The 22,096-nt window shown below is 45.0% G+C and overlaps 1 protein-coding gene across 1 annotated transcript in view; it reads left to right on the top strand.

Annotated features, from left to right (window-relative positions):
- Positions 1-19,005, top strand: part of GNA13 (G protein subunit alpha 13) — a 30,646-nt gene extending 11,641 nt beyond the window's left edge. The window contains exons 3-4 of the mRNA XM_075580103.1: positions 11,421-11,471; positions 12,544-19,005. Coding sequence (XP_075436218.1) covers positions 11,421-11,471; positions 12,544-13,116 — 624 coding nt within the window. The 3' untranslated portion in view covers positions 13,117-19,005. The remainder of the gene's footprint in view (positions 1-11,420; positions 11,472-12,543) is intronic.
- The last annotated feature ends 3,091 nt before the right edge of the window (positions 19,006-22,096 follow it).

Here is a 22,096-nt window from a genome sequence, read left to right as displayed (position 1 = left end):
TCCCCCCTCCTGTCCACTGCCCCCCCCTCCTGTCCACTGCCCCCCCCCTCCTGTCCACTGCCCCCCCTCCTGTCCACTGCCCCCCCCTCCTGTCCACTGCCCCCCCTCCTGTCCACTGCCCCCCCCTCCTGTCCACTGCCCCCCCCTCCTGTCCACTGCCCCCTCCCTCCTGTCCACTGCCCCCCCCCTCCTGTCCACTGCCCCCCCCCCTCCTGTCCACTGCCCCCCCCTCCTGTCCACTGCCCCCCCCTCCTGTCCACTGCCCCCCCCTCCTGTCCACTGCCCCCCCCTCCTGTCCACTGCCCCCCCCTCCTGTCCACTGCCCCCCCCCCTCCTGTCCACTGCCCCCCCCCTCCTGTCCACTGCAGGAAATGCAGGGGGAGGAATCCATGCCTTTGAGGCGCCCCCCCCCTCCCTTTGACGCCCCCCCCCTCCCTTTGACGCCCCCTCCCTTTGACGCCCCCCCCTCTCCCTTTGACGCCCCCCCCCTCTCCCTTTGACGCCCCCCCCTCCCTTTGACGCCCCCCCCCTCCCTTTGACGCCCCCCCCCTCCCTTTGACGCCCCCCCCCTCCCTTTGACGCCCCCCCCTCCCTTTGACGCCCCCCCCCCTCCCTTTGACGCCCCCCCCTCCCTTTGACGCCCCCCCCTCCCTTTGACGCCCCCCCCTCCCTTTGACGCCCCCCCCTCCCTTTGACGCCCCCCCCCTCCCTTTGACGCCCCCCCTCCCTTTGACGCCCCCCCCCCCTCCCTTTGACGCCCCCCCCTCCCTTTGACGCCCCCCCCTCCCTTTGACGCCCCCCCCCCTCCCTTTGACGCCCCCCCCCCTCCCTTTGACGCCCCCCCCCTCCCTTTGACGCCCCCCCCTGCCTTTGACGCCCCGCGCGCACACACTGACTGACTGCCGCACGCACGCACACACTGACTGACGCGCACACAAAGCCTGACTGACGCACGCACACACTGACTGAGGCACACACTGACTGTGTGTGCGTCAGTCAGTCTGTGTGTGTGTTTGTGTTTCTGCCTCAGACTCACTGACGCGCGACCAAACACACAGTGACTGACGCACACACGCTACATGAAGCTGTAAAGGAGGGAGGGAGGGGGGGGACTGGATTGATGTGAATGGGGGACAAACAGAGAGAGGGGGGAGGAGAGAGAGGAACGGGAACATTACATCCCGGGCAACGCCGGGTCTCTCAGCTAGTATGTATATATTTTTTGCAGGATTTTCCTAATCGGCAATGCGCTTTATTCAATTTTGATCCATGAAAGTAGATCTCTGTAAAGATGGATTTGTGTAGAGATTGACCTTGCTGGGTATGGGTATGTGTTGAATAATAACAGTGCTGACGATACATTAATTTCAGGGGAATTTATTTGTTAGAGTCCGTGAATTGGTTCTAAATGAAATGTAAAACCTTGACTTCTGTTGGTCTCTGTCTTCTCGTTGGAAGGCCTTGTGTGGTTGAACAGATACGCATTCAGCAACCGAAAAAGATGCATAGAAATCTTTCCATTCCAAAGATGGAATATCAAAAACAACTATATTGGTTTATATGGTCAATTCTTTCTACAACATGCAGGATACAAGCGAGTATTGATCTGTCATACGTATTCCTTATTTTATTTGGTTAACACTGCAGGACTATTACTGAATACTGGGCCCAGGACGTAAGCCCAGTCTTATCTATTAAAACATGCAAAGCTGCTTTTAATACCAATGTGCAGTGTTCGACAAACCTATACATTTGCTCGCCCCGGGCGAGTGGATTTAACCCCCGGGCGAGTAAATATTGGCCCAAGCAGTACATGTTTGGTACTAGGTGGCGAGTAGATTTTTTTGTGTGGCGAGTAGATTTTTTGGTGATTTGTCAACCACTGCCAATGTGAATAGTTGTGGAACATTCTTTATTTTTAAACGCAAGTTTAATATTTTAAAATGACTTCTACTTTTGCTGATGTTTGAGATGTCTTGTTACAATTCCCCCCCAGTAGGAGGAGGAGTTTAAAAATGAGTTCTTCAACATTATTGTGCTTCAGTTCTAAGGTTAGGTCCCCAGTACAAGCTGCGCCCCATCGGGCGGTTCAGCCAATGAGAGTGAACCAGCCGGGTGACATCATGGCCACGCCACCGTTGCAATCTCTTGCAGCTCAGCCACAGATTGAAGTGATTGGCTGAGTGAGGGCGGTAGTATGTGTGAGTGAGGCTGCTACGTTCACATTTCAACAACGGGTTCCCAGCAATGAGCGGTTTAGAATTAGAATGCTGCTCTTATGCAGTTTGTTGGCATAGGAGCACCCTCTGGAGCATTTGCCAACATGCATAGTCCTCAAATTCTTATAATTCAATGATTTCTCCCCCCCCCCCCTTTTTCATTGATGTCAGACTGTAGGTAAGCTCTTGTTAAAATGTTGTTGGTCTATCTCTGAATTAGAAGTATTAATGTTCTTGGTGCAGTGCTTTTTGAGCTGCTGTGCATTGTTTCTCCCCCCCCCCCCCCCCCCGTCATGGCCGTGCCGCGCCTCCCATCGCTCCCTACAGACCGCAGATCGCCATTTGAAGCTGTGCGCGTGCTGCCAGGTGTTTGTGCAGCAGCCAACACCGGGGCCGTAGCTTAAGACTGTTGTTTTGCCTTCTTACCACCTCCATATCTGGTGTGGATTGACGGCGTTGGTAGTTCTGCCCTTGCGGGACACCTGCGACTATCTCCCGCCTTTGTGAGTGGGATTTGGCTTGCATATAAACTCGCATACCTTCGCATGTGGATACAACGCTGCGCTATACGTTTATGGACTCGTATGATCGCTGCTGCATATATGTGTAAAGATTGAACTGGACTATCACCACTGTATTATTTGTTTGTGTGGTCTTTTGAGTACCGGATTCTGGATTTGCATTATTCCTACCCACGAATAGATCAATAACTAGATGTTAGATTTGCTATACATCAGGGTTGGCCAACTCCAGTCCTCAAGGGCCACCAACAGGTCAGGGTTTCAGGATATCCCTGCTTCAGCACTGGTGGCCCTGTCAGAATGACTGACCCACCTGTGCTGAAAACCCGACCTGTTAGTGGCCCTTGCGATACATTGCAAAGTGCGTATACAGGACCACTTTTTGTTCCCTCTATAAAATTGCTGTGTGTTTTTAGAGCCATCTTTTTAAAAGAAATCTAATTAATAGCAATCAGTCCGACCAATAAAGTAATCCTAAATATTTGGGTTTGTCTGTAGTTTGCATTCTGCTTCCTGTATGCATTTGATTATTCTTTAGCAGAAGCCAAACAGGAGGAAATAGGCTTGTGTGTGTTTTGTGAGAACATTTGCTAAGAAGTGATGCATGTCTGTAACTACTTCATAAGAAGGAGAGAGAAACTTAACCACATTCCTACCTTCTAGAAACGCCTTATAGGAAACGATCATTCAGACGTGTTGCTAGTATACAACTTTTCAGGCAGACTACTAACATACTTTTACAAATCGTTCTCCATCTTTCAACCTCTTGAGCTAAACGTGACATTTTAGTGGGGGTTTGTCCACAAAGTTAAAATGGAGCTCTCTGCAGAGCCCGTTGCTGTCTAAAGGTTACCATGGCAACCCCAGATGCTAAAGATGAATAAAATCATGTGTTGTAAGACTTTAAGGATGCTTGGGGGCTACATGACATAAACATATATACCGGCTTCTGGGGGAGATGGATATGAATCCTTTAAGCTTTTTGGTTACCTTTTGACTTGCCATGAACCAATATTCATTTTCTAATGACGATATTACATATAGCACTTGTCTCCTAATGGGTCACACAGCGCATCACAATTAGTTTAGCGCGTGGTACGCAGCACATAGGAATTTTAGACACAGTCCCTGCCCAGGTGAGCTTACAATCTGTTTTTTGTCCCGGAGGTATGGGGAGATAGTGACTTGCCGAAAGTCACAAGGAGCTGACACCAGGAATTGAACCAGGTTCCCCTGTTTCAAACTGTGTCGTTGTTTACAGACTGTGTCTCTACTCACTGAGCAACTTCAGCCAGACATAGGGGGCAGCAGTCGGCCCATTCAAAACAGATGTATCCAGGTCCATTGCATGACTGCTCCAGTTGTGGTCACATGACACGTGAGTGCGCTCTGGTGTCAGCAGCACTGCATAGGTTAAGGGTTGTTGTGCAAAGTCTAGCCCAGGAGCGGCCAACTCCAGTCCTCAAGGGCAACCAACAGGTTCGATTTTCAGGATATTCCTGCTTCAGCACAGGTGGCTCAGTCAGACTAAATGAATGGTTTCAGGACATCCCGGCTTCAGCACAAGTGGCTTGAGCCATCTGTGCAAGCACGGATATCCTGAACCTGGCTGGTTGGTGACCCTTGGACTGTAATTGGCCACCCCTGGTCTAACCTGTTTTAATGCAGCAGCCTGGTCTCCACAGAAGTACTAACGTGTACGTGCCAGGGCCTCCTGACGGCGTCGCACATATTACCGCGCAGACTACGTTTGTTAGGCAAGGTTTTATTTTTATTAAACCGTTAGAATCCAAAAGCTACTAATCGTTTGTAAGGTGCATGGAGGGGTCTGACCTGTGCCTGTGGTGCCTCTGATTGGTGCATGGAGGGGTCCGACCTGTGCCTGTGGTGCCTCTGATTGGTGCATGGAGGGGTCCGACCTGTGCCTGTGGTGCCTCTGATTGGTGCATGGAGGGGTCCGACCTGTGCCTGCGGTGCCTCCGATTGGTGCATGGAGGGGTCTGACCTGTGCCTGCGGTGCCTCCGATTGGTGCATGGAGGGGTCTGACCTGTGCCTGTGGTGCCTCCGATTGGTGCATGGAGGGGTCTGACCTGTGCCTGTGGTGCCTCCGATTGGTGCATGGAGGGGTCCGACCTGTGCCTGCGGTGCCTCCGATTGGTGCATGGAGGGGTCTGACCTGTGCCTGCGGTGCCTCCGATTGGTGCATGGAGGGGTCTGACCTGTGCCTGCGGTGCCTCCGATTGGTGCATGGAGGGGTCTGACCTGTGCCTGTGGTGCCTCCGATTGGTGCATGGAGGGGTCCGACCTGTGCCTGCGGTGCCTCCGATTGGTGCATGGAGGGGTCTGACATGTGCCTGCGGTGCCTCCGATTGGTGCATGGAGGGGTCTGACCTGTGCCTGCGGTGCCTCCGATTGGTGCATGGAGGGGTCTGACCTGTGCCTGTGGTGCCTCCGATTGGTGCATGGAGGGGTCTGACCTGTGCCTGTGGTGCCTCTGATTGGTGCATGGAGGGGTCCGACCTGTGCCTGCGGTGCCTCCGATTGGTGCATGGAGGGGTCTGACCTGTGCCTGTGGTGCCTCCGATTGGTGCATGGAGGGGTCCGACCTGTGCCTGTGGTGCCTCTGATTGGTGCATGGAGGGGTCCGACCTGTGCCTGCGGTGCCTCTGATTGGTGCATGGAGGGGTCCGACCTGTGCCTGTGGTGCCTCTGATTGGTGCATGGAGGGGTCTGACCTGTGCCTGTGGTGCCTCTGATTGGTGCATGGAGGGGTCTGACCTGTGCCTGTGGTGCCTCCGATTGGTGCATGGAGGGGTCCTGCCTGTGGTGCCTCTGATTGGTGCATGGAGGGGTCCGACCTGTGCCTGTGGTGCCTCCGATTGGTGCATGGAGGGGTCTGACCTGTGCCTCTGGTGCCTCTGATTGGTGCATGGAGGGGTCCGACCTGTGCCTGTGGTGCCTCTGATTGGAGCCGGTCGTCTGAGCTTTGCTGTACTCTGTCTCTCTTGGATACCCCTTGGTGGTAAAGTTGGCTGGATCTGTCCATGGGCGTGATACCGGATTACCAGCTATTCAAGTTGGAGGGAGGCAAGGAGCAGCCAATCTGGCGTTGGTGTCCTGCATAACCTACTGTGGCACAGATCCACAAAAAGCACGCTAAGCTTCAGCACGCCTGGACTCTTAGGCCTGGGACATGGTGCAGGGAGCGGCGCTGGGCAGCGCTGACGCATGCTCTCCTGCTCAGGCAGGAGATTTTTCTTGTCCCTTCATGAGCGCCAGCGAGCGCGCTTGTGTGCCGGGTGGGAGGCGGGGCTAGTGCGCCACGTCACGGATTGCCATTGACTTCTGGCAGTCACGTGACCGGCCCTGCGCTTCCCTCAGCGGGAAATCTAAAATTTGTCGGCTGAAATTCCGCACGCCTGCGGAAGCGCCGTCTAAAGCCGCGCTGATAGGGGTAATGTTTCCCCTCAGCGCGCCTCAGCACGGTCTTTTTGACCATGTCCGAGGCCTTATTCACGTGAACGGGCATAAAGGGGGACTGGAATTTAGTGCCAGTTTGTGGATCTGTCTGTGTCCCACTGGGTGATGTACAGGCATACCCCGCATTAACGTACGCAATGGGACCGGAGCATGTATGTAAAGTGAAAATGTACTTAAAGTGAAGCACTACCTATTCCCACTTATCGATGCATGTACTGTACTGCAATCGCTATATACGTGCTTAACTGATGTAAATAACGCATCTGTAACAGGCTCTATAGTCTCCCTGCTTGCGCACAGCTTCGGTACAGGTAGGGAGCCGGTATTGCTGTTCAGGACGTGATGACAGGCGCATGCGTGAGCTGCCGTTTGCCTATTGGGCGATATGTACTTACTCGCGAGTGTACTTAAAGTGAGTGTACTTAAAGCGGGGTATGCCTGTACTGAAACACACACAAAATCTTAAGGAGGCCTACATTTGTCAGCAATTTGGCATTTTTTCTTCTATTTTTACTCACATTGTCTTTGAAAATACTAAATGAATCATTTAAGTATGCAAGCTTCATTCCCATGTCACAAAAAAATGCAAGCAGGAACCTTGTCTCGCATGAGTGTGTAAATAACTCAAAGTATGCTAAAACTTGCATCATCACCATGGCTAAGAACATAAGGAGGCCACACTCCTCCAGGAAGTCTGATTTTTACAATGTATTCCCTCCTGTTTTGTTGGGGTACCTTTTATAACACTGTTAATATACCATTGTTGGGGCTATGCCTCGTCTGTCCTACCAACAAAAATGGGGAATTTTACTTAAGATGTTTACTTAATTTGTTTGAACCCCAATTTTTTCCCAAATGCTACATTGGTAGCCCCTCAGGCAGCAAAGGGGTGCAAGGTAAATTGCTGTTGTCCTATAAATAATACAGGAAGATGTTTTTAAAGCCGCAAAACCACGTGAAATCTTATTTGTTTTTTTAATCAGTTCTGTAGTATTAGATAATACTTACTGCATTTTTTATTTATTGCAATATGGAAAATAGCTGAAGCGCTCAAATGCAGGTATATCTCAAAATGATAATAAGCCAGACCACTGTACCAGGGTACTAACAATTGATATAGTACCTATTGTGTCATATAATGGGTACTATCCTCCTGAAGACAGGTGGTGTGTGGTGCAACCCACTCACCACCAGTCTCATTGGCAGGTTCCCCTGAAAAATATGCAAATACTCACATCCTGGTAGGGCAGGCAGGCAGGCTGTGCAGCTACTCAATGCAATACAGGGAAAAGGGAGACCAAAAAGCGCACCAGCACAAACGGAGCAGGAAGAAACCAGGACAAAAAAATGATTAAAAGGGCACTTTAATGTGGCAAAAGACCCATCCAATGCATTTCGAACGTCGCAGCGTTCTTTTTTTTTTTTTTTTTTTTAAAAGAACGCTGCGACGTTCGAAATGCATTGGATGGGTCTTTTGCCACATTAAAGTGCCCTTTTAATCATTTTTTTGTCCTGGTTTCTTCCTGCTCCGTTTGTGCTGGTGCGCTTTTTGGTCTCCCTTTTCCCTGTATTGCATTTTTTATTTGTTTGCCATTTGAGGTTTTTTTTTTAAAGCATCCTTTTGATTTTAATAGCCCACCACCCCAGCAGTGCAAGATCTTTGCAAGACACTCGTCTGTTTGTGACAATTTGTTGCCAATATTCCCAGCAGTTTGAGCTGCAAACTGTAACAATGGATAATGTTACCTTTGTAATATGAGGATACATTGAAGCTGCAAAGTTACTGACTGAAGCAGCCATTATGTTGGTCACACAATCAGGATTTATACCGGCACCAAACGATTGCCAGCTTTGGTAAGAGTGTAGAATTATACTGTACATTGTCACATGCTTTACATATACAAATAAGAAAAAACGGGGAATGTTGTAGAATTGCTGCTTTAAACCTGCGAACCACAGGATATGGGGGGGTAACTGTTGTGAAAGTTCAATGCGTTGCGTGGTTTTTATTAATACGGGTTTCAAAGGCCATCCTTTATTGCAGGAAATAAGTTGTACACGTGCACTTTTTGGTAGCACAATACAAATAGAAAGGCAAGGTACGAGAGGTCATTGAATGTGACTAGTTATTATGATTGATATCCTCAATCCACCTGAAAGCTAATCAAGTCTCTGCCACGTTTCCTTGGATTGTTTGTAAACTAGATTTCCTCAAAGGGAATTGGGCAGATAATGTGTAAGTAAAGGAAGCGAATTTGAACGACAGATTAGCATGTGAAGATTTTTTTTTTTAATTCTTTTTATGGAGTATCTAGATTCCAAATAGATTTTGAATGTATTTCTTGGAACCGAGACAGCCACTTTACCAGCTGTTCTTTGCGTATGGTAATTCCCTCTCCCTCCCGCCCCTCCACACACAACACTGGTAGTAGTTTGTTCAACTGGAGTCAAATTTCAGGTCTGGCAAATCGATCATTTTGCTGATGGATGAGCCTGTGACGCAGTGTTTTGTGGTGGATTACAGTGCCCTTCTAGCAGATACAAAGCCAAGAACATCTGTTTAGCATACATAATTCAACTCTGTTTATCTTGTGGATAACAACCTTCTCACCTGCTTGATAAAGTCAACTAAAGCTTTTTGATCAAAGTATACATAACTATTACTTATTGTTTCAATCCAGTTTAAAACATTTTATTTTTTATCAAAGTTTTTACCAGGAAGTAATGAGTTCAAGTATGTAAGTTTTTATTGGATCTGCCTTTTTTATTTCTAGTGGTTTCATTTAGTATTCACCCCATCCGTGCTGAAGGGGCCTGAAACCTTTTGCATGCTTATCTATTGACGTTTATATAGCACCATTTCAAAATGAATATAAATAATTTATATTCCGACGTGATCCCCCCAGCATTCTGTTCAAATGTCAGATTTGCATTCTGAATCATTGAGCAATGGCTGCCCAAAGCCACACCTTAGTACTGTTTGTGCTCATTTAATTATGTAGTTCGTAGTTGAACTTCTAGTATTTCTATACTGACACTTGTTATACACGCACAGGCAGTGATTAAACGTCTAATTACGAAGGAGGAGCAATATTGAGCTTAATGCAAGCTCTTGTAAAGTTTAATGCTCTGTGTTCAAGACAGTGCAAACTCTTTATTGCCTTTTTGAGTCATTAATTTGCAAGATCTCTAGGACTAAAATGCAGAATGCCTTGTTTGCTACAAACTCAGATTGTCACTTATGGGAGAAGTCCTTTTTGGGCAGACATTCTTGTTTGTCGGTTTATAGAAATTTGTGTTTGAAACGGCAGAACAATAAGCATCCTCGCGAGAATAAAGCATTCCTTTGTCCACTTCATTTGAGGGTACTATTCATCAGTTTGGTTACTTCAGATGTTTTGCTAGTGCATGACTTTGTTGTAGCACTTGGTATTTTTGAAGTGTTCATTTGCAGTGCTTTATGTGTAGCCCCATGATTTTAACGAATGTTCAGACTCAATGTACCATTGATTTCAGCTTCGGGGACACCCTGCTCACCCAAATACTTGCACTTTTAGTGGTCTAGAGTTGCGTGGGGCAGTAGGAAGTCGCAAGGGATGAAGTCACGTCTTCCCATTTCTCCCTTCGGAACGCGCGACATTTAAACTGACATTTTCGGTACCCCGTCAGGGGCTACTACGGCATTACCTTCCGATGTCCGTACCTCCGGAAGTATTCCCATCTAGTAAAAGCACACGGTACAGCCACTTTACGTTCTATCTAGACTTTAACAATGAAGGGTGGGTAGTTGAAAATGAGCTGCAGGTGTCTGCTGCCTTCCAGTAGTGTATGCATTAGTTTAGATGTTGTAATACGGTATTATCATTTATTTTAAGGCATTAACATTCTTAAGGACAATATTACTTCACTGCAGAGTGGTACAATCGCACTCAATCCCTGCAACCTCTGAACCCAACACTCGCCACCTATACATATTTGTGTCAAAAGCAGTGTTATTAGTTGTGACCAAATGTACTGTATACAACAAAAAACAAGAAGCCCCAATGCAACATCGAAATATCAAAGTGTATATAGTGTCTTATAAGTATGGGTCATAACTAACTCCTGAAAATTCTCATGAAATGTCTTCTCCCTCCATTACAGAGGTAAATGCAGGTCCTGACACTAACTGAAAAGTCTCAGTGGTCGTGACCTGGCTGCAGGCTTAACGCTTTGGCCAAAGAGTTAAACTAAATGACCCTTACTTATGAGAAAACAAACAAAAGTATTAAATAACTACTTTTGTCATTTGGATGTTCCATTGGGGACTTCTTGTTTTTTTTTGCTGTACAAAGTGGTACAATAGTTAATGCTTCAAAGAGCTTGCCATTTAGAACGTACCAAAACTGTGGGTGCTCTAGTTCAGGGGTGCGCAAACTTATTTTCATGCGCCCCCCTGTCTCCTCCCCCTCCGGCTCGCGCCCTGGCCCCCCCACGGCCCTGGCGTCAAATGACCCCGCCGCGTCATTTGCCGCCGGTTGCCATGGAGACACGTCGTTAGAGCGATCCCCGGCATTTATTTTAAATGCATTCGGGGAAGCGCGGGGCCTCTGTAACACCTGCCCCCCCCCCAGACAATCTAGCGCGCCCCCCCCCCCCCCACTTTGCTCACCGCTGCTCTAGTTGCAGAGCAATCCAGTCATCAAAATATTTGGCAAAGATCCCCCTAAAATGTGCTTATACGTAACCACATTTGCTGCAGTAACCGTATTGGATTAAATATTTGATTCAATTCTATTTCAGATTTACATTACTATTGATGTATGCGTTTGCTTTCAATCATGTATTTAACAGTAAACTATAGCCCCAATGCACATCCAATGACAAATGATGTCAGTCAATTAGTTCAATCATTTGGGCAAAGCATGTTTAACCTGCAACCACGTCAATCGCGTATTTGCAACACCTTTCCATTAATGAATGGGGAAACACAAAAAAATACTTGAGGCATTTCAGGTTTTAAAGGTTTGAAGTCAAAATTAACCTTCATAGTAAAATCACTTTGCTGTTAAGTTGCCTTTTTTTTAGTTTTCAATCAACTGCAGAAAAAATATTGATACAGAATGATGAATATGTTCGCTCTGCTTTCTCTAGATATATAATCTGGCAAAGCGACACAACTATATTTGATTTATTTATATATATTATTATTTTTTTTAGGGAGAATCTGTCAAATATTTCCTGGACAATTTGGACAAACTTGGGGAGCTGGTGAGTTTTCAGTTATTTATTTTTACAGCCTCGAAGTTCCTTTCATTTAATTTTTATCTGTTTTAAAATACAAATGCTGCATTTCTGGATGAATTCACTTTACTGAGTTTTACCATTCCTAATGGAAGAAAGATGTTGACATTTTATGAATATTTCTGTCCAGCTCAGCGACTTAACTGGTTCTCACTTCCTGTTCCTGTTTATATTTTCTTTAAGCAAAAGCATTTCAGCTGAAATCAGCAGAGCTGGGCGTTTTTTTTTTAAGAGTTTTTAAAAAAAAAATAATAATTGGTGAAGTACAATCAGCTGGTTTTTGAAATTTTTTACGTGGGTATTGTCATTAAAAAAAGAAGTGCCACTTGACAGAAGTTGCTAATGTGATGTGTAAAAGAAAATTGCTTAATTTCCTATTAAAAGTAGTTACCTTTCCATATTCATAATCTGGTTTGTCCATGGTTATCCATATTCCTACTTGTCGTACTCGAATGTCTATACAAAGGTCGTCTGTCAGAGTGCAACATTTTAGAATCGCAGAAGACTTCAAATATTACAAGTGCAGTTCGGCTGTGGCCTGTAACGTGTCACGGAGCTCACTCTGTTCTACTTTCAAACTTAGAGCAGCAGTGACCTGATGAGGACAGAAATATAACAAGAAGCAGCTGAACTGCGCATATCATATCTGGTTGGCCCAAGTCTCCTTTATCTTATGGTAATTTGCTGAATTAAGGATAGCCAAATTGCACTCGCGGATGGGGTTTAAAATTTAAAGAAAAAGGAAATAAGTGTTAGATTACAGCTAAATAACACGGGCTGGAGGGATAGTGTGTGTGTGTGTGTATATATATATATCTATCTCCTTGATGTACTTCACATACTGTAAGTCACCCTTCCTTTTTTTTCTAGCTGGTTCCCTGACGGGGTTGAAATGTGTATAAACCTGATTACACTCCCCAGAGCCCTGTAAATTAATTCTTAGCATGGACATAAGATACTTGTGTGGTTTTGTTCTATAAAATCTTCATTTTTCTAACACAAACTTCACCGGAGTAACAATATGTTTGTTTTTCTTAAGAACTACCTCCCAACTCAGCAAGACATCCTGCTGGCCCGACGACCTACCAAAGGAATACACGAGTACGACTTTGAAATCAAAAACGTCCCATTTAAGATGGTCGATGTCGGTGGCCAGAGGTCGGAGCGCAAGCGTTGGTTCGAGTGCTTTGATAGCGTAACGTCCATCCTCTTCCTGGTGTCGTCCAGCGAATACGACCAAGTGCTGATGGAAGACCGACAGACGAACCGCCTCACAGAGTCTCTAAACATTTTTGAAACGATAGTCAACAACCGCGTTTTCAGCAACGTGTCCATCATCCTGTTCCTGAACAAGACGGACTTGCTCGAGGATAAAGTAGAAAAAGTGAGCATTACGGACTATTTCCCCGACTTTGAAGGGGACCCCCACTGCCTTTCAGATGTCCAAAAGTTCCTGGTAGATTGTTTCCGTAACAAGCGCCGGGATCAGCAGCAGAAGCCCCTCTACCACCACTTTACCACTGCTATTAACACGGAGAACATTCGCCTGGTTTTCCGCGATGTTAAAGATACCATCCTGCACGACAACCTCAAGCAACTAATGTTGCAGTGATAACAGCTGGACTTTTTGTTTTTACCCCATTGTGTGTTTTTATTTCCTCGTTTTTTTGATATTTTTGAAGTTTGCAACAGAAGAAAAATCATGTGGCATTTAGGCTTTGAATCTGTTGATGCCAACGTGCTGTTGAACTTCTGGCTTTAATCTTACGCTTACGTGTTGCCATAAATTACAGAGGATATGAAGCCTTGCTGTAGCCTACAGACTTTCTGATTACACCACCGCTGCTTCATCCAGTTCAGTTACATGATGAACTATAGACTTTGTCGTGCGCAATTGTGCACCCCTCGGGGGTGGGGGGCGGGGAGAGAAGCCTTTTACATTATATTTGCTATGAGAGAGGTTGGTGCAAAAAGTAATTGGTCAGACCATGAAAACGGCTGCCGTTGCCAGACTGGGGCGGCATTTTATTTTAAATTTTATTTGTTTTTAGTAGTCCACTGGGCAAATGAGCATAAGTGGTATTTTAAGTTGATTTTGGTTTGAACAGACCATGTTCTGGAGCTGTATTTTGCATTGACCGATGTTTTTATGTTGGAATTAATGAAAGGGATGCTGATTTGGTCAAACCTTGTGTGCGATATTGAAATCTGACATATCAATTTCACATACAAAGTAAACAGAAAACATTAAATTACCTAGCCAGATTGTTTGGGTTTTTTTTTTCATGCACTTTTTATTTCTATTTGAAAAATGTGGTTTTTTTGGTGACAAGCCTCTTACCAGAAATCTTTTCTTTTTTTTTAATCCAATGCCTTTGCAAGTGAAAAACAAATTTGAGTTTCCTTCCTTTTTTTAATATAAGACCGTTTACAAAGAGTTGAGGTTAAAACACCCTTCTATAAGTGGTGACATTTAGGAATGCATCTGGTGGTAGTATTGGACTGCTGGACTGGTTAATTGGAGCATTGGTATAATCTGCATAGATTTAGAAAAATATCCCATATAATGCCACGATTGCTGGCATCTGAAAAGAAACACTTTGAAACGTTCAGTTATTTTGTTTTGTAACCCTCTAAGCTTTACACACAATAGAAATAACCAACTAAAATGATTTGCTGTCACTTTTTTTTCCCTGGAAGCTATTGCAGGTGCACAATAGGTCTCGTCTTTCTACATGTGCTTATGCACAAATCAATTCTTTCACTTTATTGTGCGCGCGCGCAGTATTGAACACACAACCAGAAGTACCCTACCACAGGGGGTGCTCAACTCCAGTCCTCAAGCCTTTCTCTCTCCCCCTTCTCCCACCCCCCCCCCCCCCTCCCCCAACAGGTCAGGTTTTCAGGATGCTTCAGTGTGGGTGGCTCAATTAGAGGCTCGGTCAAAGACGGAGCCTCTGATTGACCCACCTGCGCTGAAGTGGGGACTGATTGAGCCACCTGTGCTGAAGCAGGGATATCCTGAAAACCTTTTGGGTGGGGGGGGGAGGAGGGTTTGAGGACTGGATTTGAGCACCCCTGTCCTACGGTATTCTTCCATCATCTGTAACAAGATCAATACTGCTAATGATAACCACCTTTCTTGCTGTGGACGTCCGCAACATTGCATTGCAAGATGCTACAGGCCTCTACAGCGGAAATGGGAAAGGGGCTATTTATACCTCGTGCCTCTCTGTACTGTAACAGGTGACTTGTATGCAGGTGACATTGTCTTGGAGCGCTGTTATTTTAAGTAGGGTTCCACGTTAAATAAAAACAATCACTCCATTGTGACCCATTTTAGGTTCTTGGGCGATTAATCCTTTTTTTTTTTTTTCCCCTTTAACGAGCTATAAAGTCTTAAGCTGCAACTTCTGCCGGTCTAATGTTTGTTTTTAGACCTGTGGTCTTTATTTTTCCCCTGAGGGTAGTGTCTGAGGACACATTTCTTTAATCAAAAGCAGTTGGCCTGTCCAACTCACTATTTTTTTTAATTTTTTTTCCACTGTGTATATAGTATATTTTTTTTAGACTAAATGTGAATATTAGAATCTTTGGAAATCACACGTCACTGAGGTTGGGTCCTTTAATGAAAATAAAGAAGAAAGGGGATAGAAGTATTGGGATTTTTTCCCCTCAGGCTTTTAATAATAGTGCCAAGTTGTTCACAGTTAATATTTTCCTATAGAAGTGTGTGACTTTGAGAAGGTGTTTGGATTGTTTTGAAGGAGGTTTGGAGCTTAGCCCCCACCCACCAAACCTGATCATAAATGCATAGCACAGTGGGGTGGCCAACTCCAGTTCTCAAGGGCCACCAACCGGTGTGGTTTTCAGGATATCCCTGCTTCAGCACAGGTGGCTGTCGAAGACTGAGCCACTGATTGAGCTGCCTGTGCTTAAGCAGGGATAACCCAATACCGAACCTGTTGACTGAGCCACCTGTGCTGAAGCAGCGATATCCTGGAAACCACAATGGTTGGTGGCCCTTGAGGACTGGATTTGGCCACCCCTGTGCTAGACTAACAAATGATCCTCTGTCCACATTTGCATTACCCTCCTTAACTCTACCTCTTCCTTTTCTGAATGCTGCTGATTATTTTATTTTTCTACTGATCAACATTTGCGTTGGCTTTAAAGCACGTCAATAACGTGGCTGTGACGTGAGCTTTATTTTACCATCAGTTGCAGCAGCGCCCGTGCCTTTCCTGTTGCCATCTATTATCGCACATCAGCAAAAAGCTCTGTGGCCCAGCCACCAGGTGACGCATGGCACAACGGCGATGTCGGGAGCTTTGCACTATACGGAAGAAGGGGCTGTGCGCTCGCTCCGCTGGAGTGTGAACGGACCGGAAGAGGGCTTCTTTTTTTTGTCCAATAGTTGAAACGGCAATCGCGCCCCAGAAGCCTATATGAGCAACGTGTATATTGTTTGTATCTAGTCCCTAAACCATGTCATACAAAATGAGTTTAATATGTAGATTAGGAGGTGGCCAACTTCAGTCCCCGAGAGCAACCAACAAGTCAGGTTTTCAGGGTATCCCTACTTCAGCCCCGGTGGTGCAGTTGAGGACTGAGCCACCTGTGCTGAAGCAGAGCGCCTGAAAACCTGACCTGTTGGCTTTTGAGCACTGGAGTTGGTTACCCCTGATCTAGCGTCTGTGGTAGGCTCTGGGGGGAGCATATTCAAATGGTGTTGGAAAAGGAAAGATCTCTTAAAGTACAGAATAATGACAATGTGCACTGCTTTTAAAGCAGCCGTTACAATGAAAGACATTCTGCCTCTGTAAAAACCGTGCTTCTGGTATTGCAAATGAAATATTCTCTCTCCAGCTGGGACGGTTAGGGAGAGAAACAGCAAGTGCTCTTGGGTATACATTTTGTGTGAGCCGACTCCTACCTGTCCTGTGACACTTCCATCACTTATTACTGATGGAGATACTCCACTGTGGAAAGGTACTCATGTAATTACTGTGGATTAACAATTAGATGATGTTACCTAATGCATCTGTATATTGGGGTTACTTGAACGGTGGCCATATAATTGTCCAAGGCAAGCGGGTTCCTCAAACGAGAATTGCTCCCTTCCCACCATGATGCAATAAATGCCAAATGTCTTTGTGGCCTTGCATATAAATACTGAAGTTGTGATGTTTTAGGATTTAGACATCGGGACTATCCTATAATGTGGCCTTAATTGGGCTTTTTTAATACATTGTGCTCAATGCAACCGTTGCTATGCAATTCTACAAATCACTCGCTATATAGAGTGCATGAGAAACCAGGTGCGTTTGTACAGCAGCTGAAAGGTGTCACCGGAGTGCGTCCGAAATGTCACAGCTCTTGTCTAGTTGATATTTTTAGAAAGCAGAGTTGTTTTGTAGGTCGGGTCAAAACAAAAAAGGTATTGATGTACAAATATATATAAACTAGCCAGGCTGCGAAAAACGGTTCTGATTTGTATATAGTCTATTCCACTGATTGTTCCCATGCCATCACTGCTGTAAACATGGGTTGCTGTATTTGTTCTGTAAAATAGCATGGTTAGTCACCAGTTCTGTTTGCGTTAGACTTGGCAACTATACAGCTCATGCTTCATTGCCTCATTTTAAAGGTACATTATCTTGAACCCTTTATGGGTGGAGCCTACATTCTACTGCACAGCCTTGGCAATACATTGTGTATGTAACTTACTCCTTCTCTGGTTTTAAAAACCTGTGTTTAAACCAGGGGTCTCAAACTCTATCCTCCAGGGCCACCGACAGACCAGGTTTTATGGATATCACTGCGTCAGCACAGGTGGCTCTGTCTTTGAGCCACTGAGTCACCTGTGCTGAAGCAGAGATATCCATAAAACCGGCTCTGTTGGTGGACTGAGTTTGAGACCCCTGGTTTAAAGTGAGTGATCACAGAAGCTTTATATACCGAGAAGATCTAGATAGCCGAGATCTGTTGCTCAATATAAGTGTCACTAAGTCCCCTGTGTAAATGAATTCTAAAGTTGTATGCAGTGGTTACATTGAACTTTTCTGCCACTTCATCGCAGTGCAGTTTCAGTGTTTTTTATATGGGCAGTGCCTTTCCTTTGCAGAAAAGAACAGTCCCTTTGCCGCGACGGACGGTTTGATAGTGTGACTGGCACATCTTTGACGGCCCTGGGAATGTAAAAGCATTTGAGACGGCTTGCTACAACACTGCAAGAGTTTGCATAATCCCAAACACATGGTATCCTAATTACTTCTGCTCAGCTTGACTGGTGTTTTTATACCTTCATGTAAGAGAGAGAATCTTTTCAGCAGTGGAGGGGTTGGATGTGTTCACCAATGCATTGCATTTAGTATCTAACTGGTTCAAATGATAATTATGCTTCAATAAGAAACCTATTGAATAAAGCATAATTGCTTCTCCACTCCCCATTTTCACAACCATAAATTATACCAGGGGTGGCCAACTCCAGTTGTGAAGGGCAACCAACAGGTACAGCTTTCGGGGTATCTCTGCTTCAGATGGCTTAGTCAATAATTGCACACCTGTGCTGAAGCAGGATATCCTGAAAACCTGACCTGTTGGTGGCACATGAGGACTGGAGTTCGCCCACCCCTGCCTTATATTGTACGTATCTTAACACCAATATTTCTTGTATTCCCACCACGTTTAATTTGCCACTACAAATTAGTAAAGGTTTAGCAAATATCCCTTGGTTATAGTTTGCACTGCACTGTGAAAGCCACGGCTGTGGTAGAATCATTTTTTGTTAGCCAGACAAATAGCGGTCCTAATCCTTCATACAGATGGCATACACGGTTGACATAATTGGGTGATTATCTGCTAGCCATTCTTAACTGCTTCAGTGCCAGAAGTGACCTTTTGACAGTCAAAGGGCCACATTGCAGGCTACCTTTTGAGTCGTCCTCAACAAAAACCAGTTTCAATTAACACATTGATTACTGGTGCCACTTGTAAAGATCATTGTTATGAGTAGTTTAAAAAAAATAATAATGAATTCTTGTACTACGTCAGTTTTGCAAACCTAGAGCCTTTGCCTTTAACGTATATATATATTTTGTAACAAAATCCATAGATATATCTAACAAATCATGTTTTGTATCTGCTTTGTATAAATAAAAATGTTTTGTTTTTAGGATTTTTATACATATGTAACTTTTATAACTCCAGGAACGCAGAGCATCCATCCATATTGTTGTACATTTTCTTGCTCATGCTTTAGTTCAAGATCGGCAATAAGTTATTTCAACGGAAGGATCTAAACTAATGAAAACAAGATCACTTTGGCTCAGTAAGCATAGTTAAGTTACTAATGCGAATTAAAGCTTTTTGTAACTTTCAGATGTAGAATCTGTGCATACTTCTCAATTGTTACGTATTTTAAATAAACATTTGCCTTCTAAACCCCCCCCCCCCCCCCAAATTACTGACCTTTTAAATAAACACATTTGAAGTCTAACGGTATTGAATTGTTTTAATGCACGCCTCCAGAACATTCTCCGTCAGCTGGTCTGTTAAATAGTTTTTATTCTGTTTCTGCACAAAGGTTTGGTCCAAAGTGGGTGCTTCTTGGTTTATAGTTTGAAGGTAACGGCACTTGCAGGGTATTATGATTTATTTGTAGCTAAACGTTTTATCCCAGCATGGTCCTTGCTGATCTACAAAGAAATCATCACCGTTGTGCATAAGAGAATGCTGTTCTTATCTATAGAGTGTGTTCTGGGTGTCTGGCAAAGAAGCTGTTGTTGATTCTTCCATTTAGTAACCGATGATGCCTTTATTAGACCAACAAGTTCTGTTAAGTTTTCGATCCTCTCGGGGTCCTCCATTGGGGTAACCGGCTGAACTACTTGACCCAATAAAAGGTGTAGTACCACCTATTCCCTCCCTCCTTTGTTACTTCCTGGGGTTCTGCACACGCGCTCTGTTTTCACTGCTACTTACTGTGCAAGATAAAGTTGGACATATTTTGCTTGTACTGTAACACACACACACCGCTTCCATTTTTAAATCTTGTAAGCAATCCAGACTATATTTACTTAAAGTATTTATACAATTACATCTTGACTACATTTTTGTTGGTAAAACCTTGTAGGCAGGGATCAGAGAAGTAGTGCCCACGAGGTGGGTTATTCCTGAATCCCCACATGTCAGGTTTTCTGGATATCCAAGCTCCAGCACAGTTGCAGACTGAGCCACCTGTGCAGAAACGGACTGATTTTGTATATGTACTATACAAACCAATTACATTAGAATAGTCTACATCCAGTGCATCACCTAATTATTGTAATTAGGTGAAATGTTTCACACCTGCATAAATACTCCTTTTCCTCAGTGTGTGAAACTCTCCACGCCTGTCTCTAAATTCTTGCTACGTTTGTGTTAAGCAATTGACAATCTGTACAAGCAACACTTCTTCTGTGAAATATGGAAAACCTTTTACCTACTACAGGCATACCCCGCTTTAACGTACGCAATGGGTCCAGAGCATGTATGTAAAACAAAAATGTACTTAAAGTGAAGCACTACCTTTTTTTTCCCCCCCACTTATCGATGCATGTACTGTACTGCAATCTTCATATAAGTGCATAACTGATGTAAATAACGCATTTCAGACTGAGCCACTAATTGAGCCAGCTGTGCTGAAGTAGGGATATCCAGAAAACCTGGCCTGTTTGCGGCCCTCGAGGACTGGAGTTGTGCAGGCCTGCTCTATAGTGTCCCCGCTTGCGCACAGCTTCGGTACAGGTAGGGAGCTGGTATTGCTGTTCAGGACGTGCTGACAGGCGCATGCGTGAGCTGCCGTTTGCCTATTGGGCGATATGTCCTTATTCGCGAGTGTCCTTAAACCGGGGTATGCCTGTATTTCGATGTTGTATATGATGGACACACCCAGGAGCTTCTTTACAGTAACCATTTCCTACATTTCTTACGTGTAATCAACGAAGTCCGTGGGTGGTATAAGGCTGGTTTCCTGCTATATAAGAGTCACTGTTTTGATCACTGCAAAGGGAATTTCCTTCAATTTTTTGGGCTTTGGTCCAACGGGGGGAAGGAGGAGAAGACGCCGTTTTCAGTTACAGCTGACCAGATTAACAAAGGTGATCGATGTTTCCATATGTCACATGATATACACTAGATGTGCAGGAAGAATGAAGGTAAGTCCATGTGATTCCTATAACCGTGTCCAGGTGAAACGGACCGGTTTCAGTGGGAAGATTGGCTGAATCCTTTTTTGGTAGCCAAAGTTTTGTTTTTTTTAGATGTCCAGATTTGGGGAGCAACAGCCATTACGAAATTAGCTGGTATGCTTTCTAAGAATTTCTATTATACCGGGCATCAACTTTCATGTGCAAAGGTTACATTTTCAATAATTCAGGGTGGCCAACAGGTATGGGTTGAAGGATAGACCTGCGTCGGCAATGGTGGCTCAGATATCCTTTAAACCTGACCTGTTGATGGCCGCCCCTGTAACAATTGAATGTAAGTAAATCTTATTACAACATTGCCCATCTTCCCATTAAGAACTTGCAATCAATGTATTGCAAAATAAATATACCCTCCATTTGCACTGGTTGAAGTGCCTTTAAAAATAAATAATGTGTTGCCATCCGCACTGGCATCAACAGAGTTAAACAATGTGGACAATATAACGATCTAAAGCGCTTCTATGAATGTGGCAGGAGAAACCTTGAACGAGAGGTCTTGTGTCCCCCCTAAAACAAGCTTGGACACTCCTCACCTATTGCCACTTGGCAGTCTAAAGCAGGGGTGGGCAACTCCAGTCCTCAAGGGCCACCAACAGGGCAGGTTTTCAAGCTATCCCTGCTTCAGCAGAGGTGATGCAATCTGATTGAGCCTCCTGTGCTGGGGCTGACTGAACCACCTGTGCTGAAGCAGGGATATCCTGAAAACCTGACCTGTTAGTGGCCACCCCTGATCTAAACGAATGAACCGAGCCATATTTCCACCCAAGGAGCAAGCGGCGGTGTGAGCGCGCATCGAAATGAGAAGGCTTCTCAACACCTTATCTTCCCCCTCATTTGTGAAGGTTTGAGCTGAGAGAAAGAACGGCAGGAGGCCATGGAAACGGAAGCAAATTTGGGCGGGGTAGACTAATTACATATGAGATGGAGCTGCCTCCCGTTTTCAGGTAAGGTCCTGGGAACAGAATATTGTGATGACATAAAATATTCGTAAAAACTAAAAAACTTTAATTATATTGTGTGAAAGGTTTAAAGAACGGGGCTCCACGGAACTTTCAATACTAATTTATTGCCAACAAAATGACGTGACGTTTCGGCCACACTTGGCCTTTCTGAAAAGCAGAATGGCATAAATTAGTATTGAAAATTCCACAGAGCCCTTTATACCTCTCATTGTAAGCTGGATCATCACAGAGAATCCTGAACCAGGAGCAGCGGTAGTTGTGTCCTTTATGTTTTTCTATGTGGTGTGCAGCAGTTTCCCTGTATAAGCTCATTATACTGTGGGGAGCAGGGTTGATATGCTGCTGTTAAGATCATATCAAGAGTCTGCGCAAGGCACAA

This window comes from Ascaphus truei, chromosome 22 (assembly GCF_040206685.1).
Source record: "Ascaphus truei isolate aAscTru1 chromosome 22, aAscTru1.hap1, whole genome shotgun sequence".
Lineage (NCBI taxonomy): Eukaryota > Metazoa > Chordata > Amphibia > Anura > Ascaphidae > Ascaphus > Ascaphus truei.
This window is presented reverse-complemented; position numbering and strand designations above follow the sequence as displayed.